Source organism: Perca flavescens, chromosome 4 (genome assembly GCF_004354835.1).
Source record: "Perca flavescens isolate YP-PL-M2 chromosome 4, PFLA_1.0, whole genome shotgun sequence".
Classification (NCBI taxonomy): domain Eukaryota; kingdom Metazoa; phylum Chordata; class Actinopteri; order Perciformes; family Percidae; genus Perca; species Perca flavescens.
The window spans coordinates 12,587,606-12,607,343 of NC_041334.1; the positions used below are offsets into that span (position 1 = coordinate 12,587,606).

The window sequence follows — 19,738 nt, forward strand, 5'->3', positions numbered from 1 at the left end:
ACCTCCACGAGTTTGTAGAAGCGGCTGTAGCCATAAAACTTCGCTGCTGACGTAAAGTTCATCTAAACAGAGAGAGAGAGAGAAATAGTTCACACTGCCTGTCCGTCAATTTTGATTGATTATCAATTATATATTAATTTAAAGCAAACTCCGCAAACCATGTTAGACAGGAGGACTGGTTTATCCTGCAGCCTGTAGGGCATCAACAGCGTGTCAATGTGGTGAATGACTCCGTTAGATGTGCCGTAATCACTCTTCACGATCCTCGATCTGTTGTTGATCCAGACTGAACCCTGCAGGGAGAGAGACAGGTGTGGAGAGATGCACAAAGCACATTAATCAACATTTCTGTAAATGCGCCAGTGTTAGCCAGTCAGCTAATTTTCAACTGTAGTCCTTGTTACCCAGCACGCATGTCTTTATGGTGGGAGGAAACCAGAGTACCTGGAGGAAACCCATGCAAACACAGGGAGAACACGCAAACTCACAGAAGAAAGGCACACACAGAAAGGCCCAGAACAACCTGGATTCGAACCCAGAAACTTCTTGCTGTGAGGCATAAGTGCTAACAACTGAGCCACCATGCTGCCTTAGGCAGCAGGTAGTAGAAACAAAGATATGTAGAAACAAAGATGAGGAGAGCGGAAAGGTGGATTGTGAGACATCTGAAGACATAGAGACCAAAAAAACTGCGTTTTCTATTGCGGGGTGCAAATGTTCTACCAAAACAAGTTCCTCTCAGAGAATACTTTGCTGAGCCGCTGTCACTGCATCCAGAACTTGCCGCCGCACAAGAGCAAGAAGATAGGTGTGGTCCGGGTAACGTTGCCGGAAGTAGGGGGGTAGAAAACAGGGAAGGGACCCCCCCACTTTACGCCCCTGGCCCAATTTGGCATTGCGCCATGTGTGATGCCATTGCAAGATGGTCTCTAGTTGAAGTTGAATTTAGCTGCTGTCCTCCACAAATGAACAAGTGTGTGCGTGTGTGTGTGTTACCCGCTGCAGGCCGAAGTGCAGTGTGTGTTACCTGCTGCAGGCTGAAGTGAAGTGTGTGTCCCGACGTTGAAACAGCAAGCTTGGTGGTTTTGAGGTCACTTAAGGTCAAAGTCTCACAGGAAACGATGTGGTAACGAACCAGGTCATTAAGACGGCCGAACTGTTTCCATTTCTCGAACTACACACACACACACACGCACGTACGCACACGCGCACACACGCATACATGCACACACACACACACACACACACACACACAAACAGCGAGACACCAGTCAACGATGTATATATATATGTATATGTATATATACAGTATATATTATTAATTAATATTGTGATTTAGCTTTTAAATGACTGTATAGCTTTTTTTCTAGGTAAGACAGTAAATTTTAAAGATAAACAAAAAATGAAAATAAGATTGGTAATATTCTTATTGTAGCATTATATAATATACAAACAGCAGGTGTTATACACACAGAAGAGGAGTCGTTGTTGGTTTCCTCTACAGGTGAAAAGGCAGTAAACGGTCCCTCACCATAAAGACCACGAGAGCCTGACATCTGAGAAAAACGCAAAGAAAACAAAGTGAACTCCTGTAATGATGGTTCAGGTGCCTGTATTGTGAAGCAAGTTCATACAGGGGATGCAGTCACTGCATATACTTATATATTATATATATTTTATTTGAATTTCTTCTTTTTTGGCAATGACAATTTTAACCAAATAAAGACACAAAGTTAGATAAAAGAGATAAAAGGAGATATATAGTTATTTTTTGGCAAAAAAATATTTTAATTTCAGTTGGACATCACCATCAGTTTACATTTTGGGATCGCTTTAGTCCAATCAATAAGAAGCCCAACACACAGAGCAGCAGGAGCTCTGATTTGCCAGCTGTTGTGCCTTGCAACCATGTATATTACAAACCATGTATGTGTTTACTAAGCAGCATCAAATTAATAACTGGAGGTAAAGTTTTATTTACTTACAGATAACATTCGACTGAAGACGATGTTCTCTGATTGTCGTAACAGCTCCTGTAAGACAGATGGACAACACAACTTCCTGTGAGGGGGGAGGCAGTGGGATGTTAGAGGTCAGGGGGAAGTCAGAGGTCATGTGACTCACATTGTAGGTGTTTCCCCGGCAATCGAAGCCATCGCCCACGTGGCCTCTGAGGCAGGAGCAGTTCCTCTGACCCTGACCCATATACTCACAGCGAGCATGCTTACTGCAGCCGCCATTGTTCTGCACACATACACAAAAAATATATTTTTAATTGATGATAAATGCCCTGCAACCATATTAATTTTTTATAAAATCATAGATTAGATTTTTTAATTAGTTGAGTCATCAATTAGTGTGTTTGCAACAAACGTGTGTAATGGTACGGCAGGTAATATATTCCCGAGATGTCTTTTTCTTCCCCGTATGGCTCCTTGAATTGAGTCAACTAATTGGACAGCTGTACAGCTAACCAGGCTTAGCGGTTATATTAGCAAGTAGCCTAAAGCTAATGTTATCTATCCAAAACTCCATAAATCACCTTGGTACTGTATTGATTGTCATCAAAGTGGTCTTATAACTTTTAGGACATCTTAATGAAAAGTCCAACTAGTTTCACTTCACTTGAGGTCAAGAGAATTATTCATGACACTGTTATAAAAGCATTTGAAACTGTAATCAAACTTTATGACGTCTTTATGAAGTCCAAATTGTTTCACTTTACTTTAGGTCAAGGAAAATATTCATGATACAATTATAATGGTGACATGAAAGCCAATGTATAATCCAACCACTTGTAATGTAATGTAATGTTGATAATAAGGCCTGCTATGACATACTTATGACAGGTTATGTTGTCTAATGAATAATGGCAAGTTGTACTAATAAAGACATTAATAGGTTATTTTGTCTTGCTTAATGTCAAGTTGTCATAAGAGAAACATCTCAAACAATACTAGCTTTGCATTAAAATTGTCATAATCCGAATCCGAATAACATTTAATGACAACAGTCGTAAACATTCACAAGACATCTTAAGGTTCATGCCCGGTGTCATGTCATGGTTATGACGGTGTCATGTCAGGCCCATGCACACCCCTTCAAATAAAGTGTTACCATATATTTTGATTACCCGGAGGAAATACGGTTTGGAGATTTGCTTAGAGTTCAACATCCTGATAAGGAGAATAAGGCAAATGACGACACATTGACTTACATTTCTGCATGGGTTGACAGGGTAACAGAACCGCCCTGATCCTTGAAAGCCCATAGGACACCTGCAGGCTGTCTGGAGACAACAACAGAGCAAACAGAGAGAACATTCAATCACTTCATCCATCTCTTTCTTGCCACCCGCTGAGCTCTGCCAATCAACAAATCATATAATAATTTCTCAACAAATCAAAATCACTTTTGTTATACTGTTAACACAGTACTGTTGTTTCTAGAGCTGTCATTAAATATTCTAAATACTTATTTTAATTGTAAAAAAAAAACAGACCAACGAAGAAATTGTTTAAAAAAAAAAAAAAAAGGCAGCACTACTGCGGCTGTCTGCCTCTCGCATTCTCGCGTGGGCCTGGGCCGCTGCTCCCTAAAAATTCAGCGGTGTAATCCGCGTCATGTGCTGCTTCTTGTACGCTTCTGAGAGAGAGAGGGAAAGAGGACTACTGTGTTTAAATTTGACATTATATAGGACATTATTTTATCAATTTACTCTCTAATTCTCTTCATATTCTCTAAATTGTTTTAAAATACATGCTAAAATAAATGTGCCTATACAAGTAGTTATGTCTACCGTTGGTTTACCCTCTTATGGATATAATGCGCAAAGATAGATTTTCAAAAAATAGACAAACCTATGTGTTTGTATGTGTTTTTTTAGAATGTCATTGCTTGCCAATTTTGAGAGCACTGGTTGTTTCTGGTAGGAGGTTAATGACAACAGCTGTGCTGTATTATCAGCTATATCGACTTAAAATGTGTGATTCCTGAAAAAGTTAGAGTCATCCTCTTAACTTCCCTACCTCACAGTGGACCATGACTTGGCAGCTAAACACACAGCAGGTTACCCGTTCAGTGTCCGTCTGCTCTCTGTGGTCACCTATACTGTGTTTAAATGCAGCTAAATTTAAGTTAAAGTTCTCATTTACATGTTTTTTCTCATGTCATTTAATTGTGGTCCATAAAACACTACATTATATCCAGCAGTTATTCCCAAGCTGCTGCACTGCAGTAATAAAATCCTTATTTTATAATCACAATGTTGCCTGACAAAATAATAAATATAAATATTGGTCAATGACAGCTCTGCTGTGTGTTCGGCTGTACAGACATTAAAATGAACGACCACGGAGAAAGTTAGAGGCAAAAATCTTCCTTAACTTTACTGCCACACAGACCCCAGCCCTAATAGGGCAGCTAACATTAGTGTAGAGGTACTATGATTTGGTAAATTGAACTTCATAACCAACATTAATGGTGGCCAAAAGTATAAAACAAATACTTTAAAGAACCACCCAGATTCTATTTGGTCCTCACTAAAATGAGACACCCCTGAAACCTCCCCTGATCTAAGTCTTAGGTACAGTGATGGCTCAGTGTTGGGTCAGGTCTAACATTATGCGCCATTAAAATCTGATATTTTAGTGCAATACAGTGTTGTCTTACAATGTTGGGGCCTGTTCTGATGCACTCTGCTGACTTATGGCAGCCTCCATTGTTGACCAGACAGCCGTCAATCTCTGTGAACATATGACATGTAAATCAGACAGTTGGCAGTGCATAATAACTGGACTGGACCAACACAATAGCTGTTCCTATGGATCAAAAAATGTTGCGATGTAACTCAACATTTATTGCAAACGCAGAAGTAGTTCTGAAAAACACATTCCCACTGTGAGCCTTTGGGGGCCTCCATATTTAGAAATATTCTAAGGCTATGAATTTACAAAATTTCTGATAATTTAAGACTTTGCCAGGTCAGGTCAAGAGGTTCAGGTTAGGAAATGTGGGGTCAGGGGTCAGAACTACATACCCAGGCAGATGACCCCGTCTCCAGTGTACCCCTCACTACATGTACAGGTCCTCTCTCCTGCTGAGACCTTCATGCAGACGGCAAATTCTGAACATCCACCGTTAGACATGCGGCACAAATCCAGCTCTGAGACACAGAGAAAACATTTTTGATCAGATTTGACATTTGTACAGAATATGTGTGTGAGTGTGTGTGTGTGTGTGTGTGTGTGTGTGTGTGTGTGTGTGTGTGTGTGTCTTTACCTTGACAGTAAGTTCCATTGCCTTCATATCCAGCAACACACACACAGGCAGGAGCTGAACCCTTGGGTCCTGTAATACAGCTGCAGCAGAGGAAAAACTCTTGTCTTACATTTCTTTGACCATTTTTAAAGCACATGTCACAAATCTAGTGACTTCTTGGGCAGACTTTAGCTGCTATCCCTTGTAGAAAGTCCATAACACAGCATACAATGAATGAGCTGTTAATGTGCATACTTCTGCTCCTAACAATTTGACCTGGGAGTTCCTTCTTCTTTTTTGATTGTTAATTTGGTTAAGTTTTAGTTGGACTGTTTCACCTGGCTAAGACATAAGACAGCCTTCGTATACTTTTTTTTCAAACTTTTAATCTCATGTTACTGCAATTATTGTGCAGCAATGCATTAGCTATTGTCATGTTTCTAATATCTGTCCCAAAATATCAGAAACACCTTTCAATACAATGAATTCAGTACAAAACCACCACCTATTACAACCTCAATAAAAATCATGAAGTAGAATTATCACCTTTCAGACAGTGTCAACCAAAACTAAACACTTATAAGCTTCATAAAAGTAGAATTTATGGCTGAACTGTTGTAATTGCATTAGATTGTACAGGAGTACCTATAAAAAGTGGCCAGTGAGTGTAATTGGCAGACACTGTCCTCAAGTCATTATTTTTGTTAAACATTCATCAATTTGCTTTTCCTGTCTGTACAACGCATGACGGTAGTTAGTAACTATCATGACTTAATTTTACGTTGCAGTTTTTGTGGGATAAATAATGCAGGTCCAATAATAAAGGGTTTAATAATTCTCACGAGACATTTGGCAGAGACATCACTACAAAATAGTGAACATGCTATAAGAGTAAACAAATACAGTAAATAAATTCACAGCTTCTCCAAACCCAGTGGTCCTTGATCCGGTCATACACACACACACACACACACACACACACACACACACACACAAAACCAGCTGTTAACGCAACAACAGGACTTACTTGGCGTTTTCGGCACACACAGCTCCACAAGCGTCGTCCTTGATCTCTATAACACGCACACACACAAAAAGATTTCAGGCGATAACCAGTTAGAAAAGTGTGGTGGTTCCAATTTCACTGTGTGTGTGTGTGTGTGTGTGTGTGTGTGTGTGTGTGTGTGTGTGTGCCTTACCTATAGAGCAGGAAACTCCTTTCCATCCTTTATAACATATACACCTGCCACTTCCTGCCAGACCGTCCTCACACTTCCCGTGGGCACACACACACTCTGCAACACACACAGTATACACAGGTTAAATGACTCATATCCTCTTAGGCGTCTTAGCATCATCGGTTAGCATCATAGTTTTGGTAGCATTGATTATTAGTGTTGATTGTTTGTAAGCCTCACGAGATTCATCAGTTTGTTGGTCTTGATGCGTTAAAGCCCTAAAACAACAGGCTGTGCTAACTGTTGCGAGGCAACAGTCGCTGCTAGTTTTCTTATGTCCGTTCGGTGTTTCAGGCCCTTTAGCATCAAGCCGCCAATTACGAGCGGTACGTGACCCTAGGGGTATCTGAGAAACATGTTCCCAATGTGTGACCACTAGTGTACTCGACAGTTAAACTGGAATACATTGTTGGGTTAACAAAGATTAAAGCATTGAACAACCAACAAAGCCTGTAGCCTACCATCAAAACGTGGGATATCTAATAAAAAATGTGTTTACAACGTCGGGGGAAAGATTTAATTAGAGATTATCTTGGGGATTATCTGGGGGGGGGGTCCACAGGTGGGACTGGCAAATTAGCCCATAGCTAGCATGATGCCTTCTATTTTTTAGATCTAGATAAGTTTACCGGTACTTATCTGAACTAACGACATGATCACTGTCACTAGATATAAAGAAAACATTGACTCCCCGGTAATATCAAAAACTGCCCTTTAACACTATTTGGAGACATTTTTATTATATACATATCTTGAGTGCTATATTTACTGTTTAATCAACAGTGGTGGTTAACCTGCAACATGGGCTTAAAGTAAAGCCCCGTTGTGACTGTGTGTGTGTGTGTGTGTGTGTGTGTGTGTGTGTGTGTGTGTGTGTGTGTAGCGTGCGTGCGTGTTGTTCCTCACTGGAGGAGCAGTTGTTTCCGTATCGTCCTGGCTCACAGTCCTCACACGCGGTGCCGTGAAATCCCTCAAAGCAACGGCACTCCCCGTTTCCATAGTTACCGTCCTGACACTCTCCGTGATTGTAGCACCAGCTGCCAACGTCTCCGGGGCATTTGAAGCACTCGTGGCCATAGTAACCTGGGCAACAGGAATGATCCTGCAGGACAGACAATCATTATCATTATCATTATCATTATTATCATTATTATTATTAGTAGTAGTAGTAGTAGTAAGCCCTACTACGATATGGAATCTCTAACATTGATCACTACATCTGTTTGGTAAAGTGATGTTTTTTTTGGCATCCTTTGGAATGGTCCTACCCAGAAAATTACTTACTTACATTACAATATTTTGTATAATATATAATGCCACTTTACATTCATTCAGTACTTTTTGCACATTGTCTGTTGTTTGCCTATTGTTTGTTTTTATTGTGGAAAAACTGCTGCTGTAACAAGTGAATTTCCCCATTGTTTGATAAATAAAGTATTATCTAATCTAATCTAATCAAAACAAACTAACAATAAGGATGTCAATTTAATAATTATATATATATATATAATAAAATATTTTAAATATAATTTTTTTAAAGATTAAATCAATACAAAAATTTACTAAAACTAAATTAGTATTTTTTTTAAAGATAATAAAATAATTATCTAAAATGAATTAATATCAAATATTTTTAAAGACCATACGGATAACTTCAACAAATCTACAATACAATCACATTAGAATTATCATACTGACAAAAGATTATATTTATATTCAAAAAACGTTGAACTTCATCGTAATATTCAGTTTGGTATGAAGAATCGGCTGCGGTTTGAGTGGTAACAGTAATACTAGTGTGGTGTCAGCTACTATTAGCTGGTGACCCTAACACCAGCTAATGTTTCAGGTATTAGTATAGTAGTAGTATTTGCAGTCATTAGAGCAATAATATTCCTACTTCTGATACTAGTGTAAGTACTAGTAGCAAGACTGTAGTCAAGAATATTTAAGGCCAATTGGACTAAGTCAAGACAAGATTCTAAAACAGGGTTGGGACTGAGTGAAAACAGAGACTATAATTGCCTATACATTTGAATTAAAACTCCAAATTCAAAGCCAGTTCTCAATACCCAACCTACAGCACTAAGTAGTACTGGTATTAGTTATAGCAGTAGAAATACTGTGCTAGTAGTAGTGTCAGCATACCATGGTTAACCGAAGACATTTGATGACACAGCCTGGCATTTTCTTCCTCCTGGATCCGATTCGCTTACTGTATTTACAGTTGGATCGCATGTTGGCTGGAAACTGTTTCAGGATCTGCAATAGAAGATATTAGAAACACAGTAGACACCTAACATCGAGGTCCCTTTTGGAGGCTGTAGATTGTATTTCTGCATAAAGCTGCACAGGTGTTCATGTTATTGTGTCCACCCCCTGTGGACTGTAACAGTTTTCTTACTGGTTTGTAGTTGAATAAGCATCGAGGTGGTCCTATACAGTCTGAACACCTTCCCTGGAGACAAGAGACAGACAGAGAGAGAAGGACAGAGGGGTTGGAATAACTGGCATCTGTCCATCTTCACAATAAACTCCTCAGAACCACATCTGTATCTGCTGCAAAACGTTTCTCCACTGTCAAGTTAATGATTTTGTCTACAAGATCAATAAAGGTCCCATGACATGGTGCTTTTTGGATGCTTTTATATAGGCCTCAGTGGTCCCCTAATACTGTATCTGAAGTCTCTTTCCCGAAATTCAGCCTTGGTGCAGAATTACAGCCACTATGTCCCACAATGAGCTTTCCTTAGGATGTGCCATTTCTGTGTCTGTAGCTATTGAGAAGGAGAGAGAGGGGGTGGGGGGCAAGGTGGAGGGTGGGGGTGTGGCCTTGACCAACTGCCACTTTGCTCATTTGAAAGCCATGATGCCTCTCTCTCATGGGTGGGCCAAATTCTCTGGGCGGGCAAAGCAGAGAAAGGGGAGGTAACCTTGCTCCTTATGACCTCATTAAGTGCTTGTGTTTTGTTTTCTAATAGAGTCCGGATCGGGCCGAATTTTTCTGTCCGAGGCCGGCCCGCGTCCGACAGAGCCGTGACCGAACCCGGCCCGAGCCCGACAGGTATTAAGAAATTTGTGTCCGAGCCCGGTCCTAGCCCGACAAGGTTAAAATCTAATTTTTTTTCCTCATACTAATGACACATGTAGGCTACGTTTGTTTGTGTGGAAAGCTCGCTTTTATTAAGCAGCTGTAGGAAGGCATCCGGAAATGTCAACAGATGAGCGCATCAGCGCACACGGGGAAACAAGCGCACGTTAATAAGCTGTTGCCTTATCGCGCTGATGTGACCGAGCCCGACTCGACCCCGACCATAATTTCTAAATATCTGTCCGAACCCAGCCCGGCCCGTCGGGACCCGTCGGCCTCGGGTCGGGTATCCATGCCTTATTTTCTAACATTAGAGTGTTTTAAACTTTCTAGTGGCAGCAATAAAGCCAGTGATATTTCCCGTTTACTGCACGGGATTCAAACGTTGAATCTGTCTTAACTATTTTGCCGTCCTGTGACTCCCACTGCCGCAGCCTAAACGCACTACCCCCATTTAAATGGGAAAACGTGCGCTTTTGCCGGACCGCCTGACAGCCTGACTGGATGAAAAGCTTCTGATTTGCTGAAACTGACCATATGTTCCAGTAGAACTACATGAAGCCGGTCATTTAAAAAAAATCTGGCTCCTCTGGCACCACCTACAGCCTGTAGTGCGATTTGCAAAAATCCACAGCTCCCTGTTAAGATGTACCAATCAGGGCCGGGGGTCTAACTGCATGTCAATCACTGCTCATGCACACACATTCATTCTCCCTTGTGGGGGGAGGGGCTTAGGAGACCGTTTTTTGGGCTTTAGCAGAAAGAGGGGAGGGACTGAGAAGTTGTTGATGTTCAAATTTTTTGGCTAAATCCTGGATCATCACAATCCTAGCTACAGCACCATTAAATCCCTGCAGCCATCTGAAAGTACCAGAACACATATGTCAATAAATCTGCAGCCTCTGATTTTTGATGAGCAGAGTGCCATTACGCACGGCCGTTAACTATGTTTACCTTTATTATATCACATTAAAATGACACCAGGTTGCTTCCAAAAGACCACACACATCAGAGTGTTGTAACTCGGTATTCTGCCTGTTTATGTAGGGAGACTTCAGATTACCGGGTTAACATTTAATGTTTAATTCTTGAAATGCATTATGGTGCAAACCCTTCTGTCACATGAGATACAATAAAAATTTAAACTGAAATAGCATCTGACTGATGCGGTCATATAAAAACGTCTTCACCGATATTTTTTGCCTATTTCTATCGTCATTGTACAAAATAACTGCTAGAAAACCCACCAACAGCCTCTGGCAAAAAAATAAAAAATTATGTTGTGAAGCTCTGCAGCATCCACAACAACATGATGTCCTGGAGATAGCCATTTCTTTATTTGTCGCGTCTTGTCGGTATACTTCACTGTCATTCGCTCAGTTGGTTTGCACTGCTGCACATAGAACCAAAATAGAAGGTTCATTCTTCAATTTAACCACCCATCCATCCATTTATTCAGCCGTCCATCAGTCTGTCCGTCCATCCACCCATCGTCTGTCTATCATTCTATCCATCCATCTTGTCACTGATCCATTATTTCATCCATCTAGATTTCTTTCCATTCATTAATTTGCCGATACACCATTCCATCCATCCATCACTCCCTCCATCCTTACGTTGACCTGCAGGGTGACAGGTTGGCTGCATCTGTTGCGGTGGACTTTGAGGACCTGAGGGAGGACTATGATGACACCATTCTGCGTCTCGATGAAACTGCCGTCAAGAGGAACGCCGTTCACAACTGTCTGGAGGACGAGAAACAAATAAGACTCTTCACTCCGCCTGACTGGTTAAAGATTTACACATTATTAGAAGACCATACTGTTGCATGGCACATAAACTATGAATTTTGAAACGTCACAAAAATGCTTGTCGTCTTTCATATCATCCCATTGGTTTTTAGATTAATTTCCTTTTTCCCAATCAGTCCCAGTTCATATCTTTAAAAAAGGAACTTGCAGAGACTTAAAACTTGTTGCATGGAAATAGTCCATCACAGTCTAGGAAGCTTAACGATTCAGTCCATGTTTTAGCATCATCACCTGATACTGCAGCTGTTAGCAGGAACTCTCTTATGTGGAGCGTTCATCAAAGAACTGACAGTCATCTGCTTAAAGGATTTTATTGACAGTCACTGTTGTCAATCAAATCAAACTCAGAAGACAAATGATAAAATATAATTTAATATAAAATATAGGTAATACTAATGTACTAATGTACTTGTTTCTTGTATTCATGTTGCTGTTCTGCAGCTGAATCTCAGACCTCATGTAAATTTGACCATACATTCATTTGTCTACATGTTGAATGTGATGGATTATTTCTGTGCCTTTTAATTTTTATAGAAATGTATGGCTGCCTGGAAGGAAAATCGATCTAAAACCTGACAGGAATGCCAAAGCAGCAGTATGTTTCTTAAATAACAGACAAGTCTTCAATGTTCAGAGGCCTGTACTACGAAGCAAGTTCAATATATCCAGGATAGCTTTTTGTTATCTGGCTTCACTAACCCTGTTAACCGCAATCATGCTAAGTGGTCACACAATTGCCATGTTCACATAAAAGGGGCGGTTTTTGCAGCATATGACCAATCACAAACATGGACTAGTCCACTGGCAGAGGAGCGAAGAGCAAACTACAATTTTAGACAATTACGAAGAACACATAAACTAGGCTAAAGGCAACACAGTTGGAGCTGCCAAATGCAGGAAGGACATCTGGCAAACATTTGCCGATTGTTTGAATGTGTAAGTTAATAAGAATAAGTGGGAAGGAGGACCACAATGGAAATAAGTTATCCTTTATTATAAAAAAAACGTCAATCAATATCTATTTGTCGCAGTGACCAGTCAATTTTTTTTTTTTGATGCGTCAAATAAATGAAATCAAATGGGCTTATAACTGCCCCATCTAGGGCACAAGTAGATCTGACTATAACTTCAAATGAATGTGTTGCTTAGATGTATTCTTATGGTGTGTATGACAATTTTAGCCTTAGTCTCTCAGCAAAAAAAAAAAGAAAAATATAAAACATAATTCAAAGCTGTTAAGTACTGTAGGCTTACTTTCATATATTATAAGTAAAACAAGTACATGGCTTTGGTTCTTTTGTCTATGTTGAAGGATGATATTGGTATACAAAAGCACACACAGCATACATAAAAGTACCTGTAGCAAAGTAATGCAAGGCAATGCATTCAGTCTGAAAACCTACCGGTATATCTCTTATATAATTGGTCATATTGGTCAGTAGGGTCGCACAATATGAGGAAAAAATGCTATAACGTTTAATGTCAACGATATTACTTGTGATAAATAAACATATATTAAAATGTAGTCAGTACTGCCTTTCTGCTGCTTTTAGCATTCTGCTAAAATACAACAAATTGCTTATTGAATAAAAAAAAAAACTGAAAGGAAATTATTTCCAACATTAGTTTGTTGAACAAACTGAACATTGAGATGAACACAAAAGGCAGCATTAAAAAAGATTATTTACATTTTAAAGGGCTGTTTCTTTACTGTACTCTCTTTCAATTTACTTAAAAAAATCCCTGAGTGTCTTTCGTGATGTGTTTACTGAGCATGTTTATATTGCAATGACGATAAAAAAAAACTATTTATTATGCAGCCCTAGGAGATGATGCTTGTATAAGCGGTGATCTGTTATCTTGAACATAACCTGCTCCGGAGCAGCATAAGTTACCATGGTGATGTACCCTGGTAAGAAGTGAACTAGAAGTCATAACTCTGAAAACCCAGGTTTACCCTAAAGTTACCTTAGCTAATCCCAAATCCTGCTTCGTATTACAGGCCTGTGGTGTGAGACCATTTCTGGAAGGTTGACTGTGAAGCTTGTGTTGGTCCAGAGTTTGTTACCTGGTTGTTGTCATTTAAGTGGAACTGGACTTGGTAGTCGCTGCCCAGCAGTGTGCTTTTCAGCATGCCGTCAGACAGGTGGTCAGGGAAGAGCAGCTCATTGAGAATCACATGGTACTTAAACACATCAGAGTCCTGGACAAATACAAAGATACACAAACTGAGAGAGTAAGTGAGGTAAAGAATAATTCTGGTTTATGGACGCCCACAGCTCTGATACAGTATGTATTCTGTTGTTGTGCTGATTGGCAGCTGTTTCCCCAGTTGGAAAAACAAGTGCACAATCAGAGCTTTTTAGGCAGAATTAAGAAAGAGGACATCTTCATCATGTGCCAGATATTCAAATCTTCATTTGAAGAACTCAATGTTCGCTTCGAATGGAGAAAAAATCAGTACAGTCCTAACAAATTTCTTCCTTCTGGTTTCTGATCATTTTCTCAACAAAGAAAAAAAAGGACATGTAATTTACAAAGCAAATATTTTTGTGTTACTTTGATCATAGTGGAGGGTTTGCAGGACAGCACTGGCTCATATCACCTGGACCTACCAGTAGGGAGGAGTTAGTCCTGCTGAGGTGCTGCCGGATGGCATCATCTGTTGGCAGAAGGAGGGTGAAATCAACCACACCCAGATCCTCTGACAGATTGTACATCTGTGAAAAAAACACACACATATATTAAAACGTAATATATAAAGTAATAATGAGTTCAGACAGATAAACAGATGGACAGTTGTCTTACCAGACCGTACTGTCTGAACAGAGTGAAGGTGGAAGAGGAGTTCAGGAAGGCCATCAGGGTGGGGGGTTCAGGGGGGAGGTCTGAGCGGGATGGAGCCAGAATCTGACCAAACCCAAATCAACAAACAAACAAACACAGACAGACAGACAGACAGACAGACAGACATACAGGTTTTCAGTTCATTAAATATTTTATTAAGGACTTGCTGGGGGATTTTGTATCTCGGTGGCAAATTGAAATTGTTTAATGATGTGGTACAGCAATTTGGAATCCATAGGTCTCAATTCTTCAGATATTTGGGGATTTTTGGATCCGTTACTTCAGCCCCACAGGCATCAGAATGTTTAAATAAGGTGTTGATGAACTATGGAAAAGGTCATGGTCCTGTGATAAGGTCCAGGAATTTTGGACCGGGATACATGATAACCTTTGTCGGATTTCAGGGACCCATGCAGGTTCCATTCACTCCCAAGGGTAAGGGAGGTGTGTGTGGAGGTGAAGAGTCCTTTGCTCCATATCACTCTGTATTCTCCAGAGACTTGTTCACAGAGCCACTTTTGAGTATTCCAACAAAGTTCCTGAACAATTTTATGAAATCCCTCTAAAAATGATACCAAATGACACATAGTGGTGTTTCATTGGGCCTTTAAGGATAATTTTATCCGTCTGGTCAGTTTGCCATGATATTTTCTCTGGATGTTTATGGCCCCTAGAGGATGAAGAAGAATAACCATTGTGTTGTTTGCCCTACTGAGCCTTCTGGTTGCTAAGACTCTTACCTGGTCTATGATGTGGATGTAGCCATTGACTGCAGGCAGGTTGTGGGTGAGGATGAAGGCGTTTCCTATTTGGATCACCTGAAACGAAATAGCAACAGTTAAATATATGTGTGTGTGTGTGTGTGTGTGTGTGTGTGTGTGTGTGTGTGTGTGTGTGTGTGTGTGTGTGTGTGTGTGTGTGTGTGTGTGTGTGTGTGTGTGTGTGTGTGTGTGTGTGTGTGTGTGTGTGTGAACAAGGCCCAGAAATGTCAGGTGTAATAGTAATGTTGTTTTTGTTTTTTAGTGTACCAAACACTCGCAAACTGTGTGTAACTAATGTCTGATCTGCTGATACACCATCTACACCTGGGACTGAGCCCTGGGATCAGGAGTGAACTAACTAACCTCAGCTCTTACTGGGCCTGGACAGGCCTGTGAAATCTTAAAGTGATGCAAATGGATGCTTAGTGACAGAAGGCTCAATTTACAATCTTCAGGAGCTCACCATAACCTGATAGCTGCTAAAACTTCCACATTCTGGAGACATGAACTGTATCAACTAACACACACTGGAGATCCTAAAACCAAGAACAAAGGGATTGATTTTTGAACCAAAAACTTCTCCACAGTCACGGAGAGAGAGAAGACAGCTGAGCCGTGATGCGGCCCAAACAAATCAAACAAATCTCCACTCCCATATGGACGAGTATGTACTCATGAATTGTTGCAGACAGCGTGCAGATGACACAAAGAATGACTCGGACAGCCTAATTTGTACCTGCCCTTCAGAGGTGGAGCATTTTTCACACAGAACTGATGTTGCATGAGTCTTAAATCCACACACATTAAATCACAATTACCCCATTCTTACCCCACTGCTGTTGCTGATTTTCCAGGAGGTGGGGGGGTTCAAGGTGGGCAGCCTGCTCCCCACCAGTCTATCCAAATCTTCTACAGAGTAGATCCCCTGCAGGAAGTGGGCCCTGCAACCAGGAACAGCAAAAAGGAAAGATTACGACTCATTTCACTAAACACAAACTCACAACATGCTCCTGGGAGACTGGAGATGTGGCTTCAAGCCAGATGGATCTGCGTTCCATCAAGTGACAGATGGGTCAAAATGTCCAGTGAATAGTGGTTGCCCTACTTCCTGGTGGATCCAGTTCAAGCATGATTAGCATCAACATACAACAAACAGCAGGCTTCCTGAGCAGTAAATTAGTACTAAATTTATCTACTGTATTTTCCGTTATTGTCAATAAATCTCTTTAAAAGACCAAAACCAACACAAACTCAAATTTCTTGTTATGTTCTAGCGTTCAAGAGTGAAGTGAGCGAAGTGTGTGTGTGTGTGTGTGTGTGTGTGTGTGTGTGTGTGTGTGTGTGTGTGTTGTGTGTCACATGTCAACAGTGTGTGAGGTGACTGACCGCAGGAAGTGAGGCAGGTGGTGCCGGCTGCTCCAGAATAAGTCCTGAGCTGAACTCATGTTCCTCATAGCTTCTCGGGACGGAACCAACACTGTGAGGTTTCCACTCAGGTCCTCAGAGTGGTGTCTGTACTTCTGACAACACAAAAACACACACACAAAAACAACTTATGTTATCTTTACTGTTGAGCAGGGCCGGTTTTAGCCTCCTACATTAGGATGGGCTGCTAGAAATTGGAGCAGTTTGAGCTTGTTAAATTAAAGAATAAATAACTTGGGTGAGTTTCCAACAGGCCTCTGTATGCCAGCAGTGAACTTTACATCATGAGACTGCAGGGTACTCTGATATCTGTTTCTCAAAACTCATAAGGGAAGTTCAATGGACAATGACAGTGACTTTATCCCGACAGAATATTTAGCCCAGGCCCCTCTAGATATAACAACCCTGGAAGCTGGATTTTGCATAAAACTGAAATACCGTATTCCAGGACATCGGGGAATAATAAATGACACCTCTGGATAAGGAAAGGATGTTCTCCACTTTTCCTCCGCCCTCTATTCACACACTCACACTCAGACATACAATTGATACTAGACACAGGACACACAGATGACAATCAGCTGATTTTCTGCAAAGGGACGAGGAGAGAGAGAGAGAGAAAGAGAGAAGGGGGTGTAATGATTCAACTGGGAGATTGGCAGTGCAATCAGGCTGCATAGACCACGAATAGTGGTCACAAGTACATATTTTCTGGGTTTTGTTTTGGTAGTTGTGGTGTTTGGTGTATGTTCATTATTTGCTTTTACCTGGCTGTCATTTCACAAACGTCTCCATGCTTTGCTAGCAGTGCACTACAATGCATCATTTATTTATATTTAGCCTCGCCGCGCCCCCCCTGTTAGAACTCCAGGCCTCCCCTAGGGGGCTGGGCTTCCCAGTTTGGGAACCACCGATCTACAGAATGATACTATGCAATGTTGAGTTATGATTAAATGTGAGGTATCATAGTGTTGGGAAAGTTTTGTCACATTTGCGCATAAGGTATAAAATGTAATACTCCTTATATAAGGATATATAAGGAGACTAACTTAATAAATAAGTTAGTCTCAGGAGATCATCTGAGAAGCCATCATTGGAAACTGTCAAAAAATACTTGCCAGGTGATTGGATGAACCACATGTCTATTGCGTAAGCCATTGTTGTTTTGAACGAACTGTTGCGGCTGATACACACACCTAAACTATGCCCGTAGCTGACAGTAAGTCCACACCGGACGCTAATTGGTTCAGTCCGCTGCTGTTCAGACACAGACGCATTACTTGAAGCCTGACAAGATAGATTTTCATGTTAAATGTGATCCTGCGATTCTTGCGTAATCTAGTAATATTGCGAGAATCCAGCTGCCCTGTAAGGTAACAAGTCTTCCCAAGAATTAGAGAAGAAGCAGCTGACCAACAAGGTTGCATCTCCTCCTCCAGTGGGCCCATTATAATCAACTGATGCTGCTACATTGACCATGGAAGCTGCGCTGCTCATCTCTATTACATAGGGAGTGAACACAGAGGGATGGACAGGTCTTCTTTAGAGTTCTGTCTATTTGTGCCTGAACAACACAAGAAAAGGGGGTGGGCAGTGGCCAAAATTGGAGGCTGCCGGGCAAGACGCATATTAGGGTCGGCTGAGCCCAACCCTGCCCCTAGCCACTGTTGGCCTTATTGTTATTTGTTTAAACCAGCCATATTGCTGTTTCAGAACTACTAAGTTTAAACTAAGTTTAAATGTACTGTAGCTTAGTTTGAACGTAGTGTGGTAGTTACACTAGAACTTAAAGTAAAGTGAAAACAGGATGCATCATACAGGTTGTTTTTTTTTTGAGTGTGGTTCTTACACACCTGAATCAGTCGGTGGAAACTGTACAGCTTTGGGTTCATGTCCAGCTCCTACAAACATACATGCACACACATTATGTTATTATGCTATCAGCTTCTCATTTGTCACTTTCACCTGATAAAATGGCAAACAGCTGCAGGTCATATAAAATGTTGCTTGTGTAAAATATGATGTGCCAAAGTCAGGAAACAGCTGATTCCAATGTGTCAGATACATAGTTAATCCACATTTTATATCTGCTGCTGCTATGTAGATATGAGTAATGGATCAGACTTGGGTTATGCCTGTATAATACTGGTCCTGAAAACTTACCTCCAGCAACGATGCGTAGCAGATGGTTCCGTCTCCAGCGTAACCGTCAGGACAGGTACAGGTGTGAGTTCCACCCTTCACAGAGCGCTCACACTTTGCCTGACAGAGTGTGCAGCAGATAGGGATCATGGGACATGAATCTAACCTACTTAGACAGCACTAATTACACAACAATTACCAATTCTCTGTTCTCATATTTTTATAAATTAGTTGTCACTAGTAGTAGTAGTAACTACAAATAAACATGTTGCACATCAAAGTCTTCAGATGAAGAAAAATCTCAACTTTAATCTCCAGAAGTCTGAAAATGACCTTTAAAAAAACTTAAAAGCAACATGTATTCTCCAGAAACAATGTCCTAGTTACTCCACAGACATTACAGTAATTGTAAGAGTTGATAACTATTACCAACCAAAAACTGTCTATCTCCACACAGATTTATACAGGACTTTTTCAGCTGTAACTTTTGGGGCTTTGAGCACCACCAACCATTTATCACCATTAAGATGGAGGCAAAAGTCTCAGCAGCAGAGATCATACATTGTATGTTTATGAATGTTTGTACTCAGAGATAAGAATTTGAAATAAAAATGTAAAAATTGAAGCTTATTTGAAAGTTTTTCTTCTTCTTCTTCGTGTGTGTGTGTGTGTGTGTGTGTGTGTGTGTGGGGGGGGGGGTTTACCAGGTCATGGCAGCCTCCATTCTTCTGGAGGCAGGGGTTAATGAGGTCACACATGATACCGTCCCCCATGTAACCTGTCTTACAAACACACTCACTCTGCAGACACACAGACAAGTCAGACACACACACATAAATGAACGCTCAGGCAGCTGATTATTAACTAGTTACACTACAAGATGATGAGAATAAAAGAGAATAGACTTGGACTGGGGGTAGCGTAGTGACACACATCTTCCTAAGTTGATGTGGATGGTTACATTTGTTAATATATAAGTGTGAGATAGAAGAGTTTAAACATCCTAGAGTCTCCAAAAGTACAAGAGAGCCAGAGCCTTCAGCTACAATGCTCCTCTCCTGTGGCACCAGCTCCCAGTTTCGGTTCAGGAGGCAGACACCATCTCCACATTTAAGAATAAGCTTAAAACTCTCCTCTTTGATAAAGCTTATAGCTGGGGCTGGC

General features: G+C 40.8%; 1 protein-coding gene across 6 annotated transcripts in view; it reads right to left on the reverse strand.

Moving 5' to 3' along the window:
- stab1 (stabilin 1) overlaps positions 1–19,738 on the reverse strand; it is a 116,471-nt gene that overhangs the window by 61,476 nt on the left and 35,257 nt on the right. For all 6 annotated transcript variants that reach the window (XM_028574840.1, XM_028574839.1, XM_028574841.1 and 3 more), the window contains 25 exons: positions 19,279–19,374; positions 18,596–18,694; positions 18,286–18,333; positions 16,394–16,527; positions 15,837–15,948; positions 14,987–15,064; positions 14,208–14,309; positions 14,015–14,119; positions 13,468–13,602; positions 11,205–11,333; positions 8,902–8,955; positions 8,646–8,759; positions 7,404–7,599; positions 6,459–6,554; positions 6,287–6,332; positions 5,281–5,360; positions 5,039–5,164; positions 4,672–4,745; positions 3,218–3,289; positions 2,125–2,244; positions 1,986–2,033; positions 1,473–1,556; positions 1,028–1,174; positions 159–293; positions 3–62 (listed from right to left, as the gene is read on the reverse strand). In XM_028574840.1, coding sequence (XP_028430641.1) covers positions 3–62; positions 159–293; positions 1,028–1,174; positions 1,473–1,556; positions 1,986–2,033; positions 2,125–2,244; positions 3,218–3,289; positions 4,672–4,745; positions 5,039–5,164; positions 5,281–5,360; positions 6,287–6,332; positions 6,459–6,554; positions 7,404–7,599; positions 8,646–8,759; positions 8,902–8,955; positions 11,205–11,333; positions 13,468–13,602; positions 14,015–14,119; positions 14,208–14,309; positions 14,987–15,064; positions 15,837–15,948; positions 16,394–16,527; positions 18,286–18,333; positions 18,596–18,694; positions 19,279–19,374 — 2,490 coding nt within the window. The remainder of the gene's footprint in view (positions 1–2; positions 63–158; positions 294–1,027; positions 1,175–1,472; positions 1,557–1,985; positions 2,034–2,124; positions 2,245–3,217; positions 3,290–4,671; positions 4,746–5,038; positions 5,165–5,280; positions 5,361–6,286; positions 6,333–6,458; positions 6,555–7,403; positions 7,600–8,645; positions 8,760–8,901; positions 8,956–11,204; positions 11,334–13,467; positions 13,603–14,014; positions 14,120–14,207; positions 14,310–14,986; positions 15,065–15,836; positions 15,949–16,393; positions 16,528–18,285; positions 18,334–18,595; positions 18,695–19,278; positions 19,375–19,738) is intronic.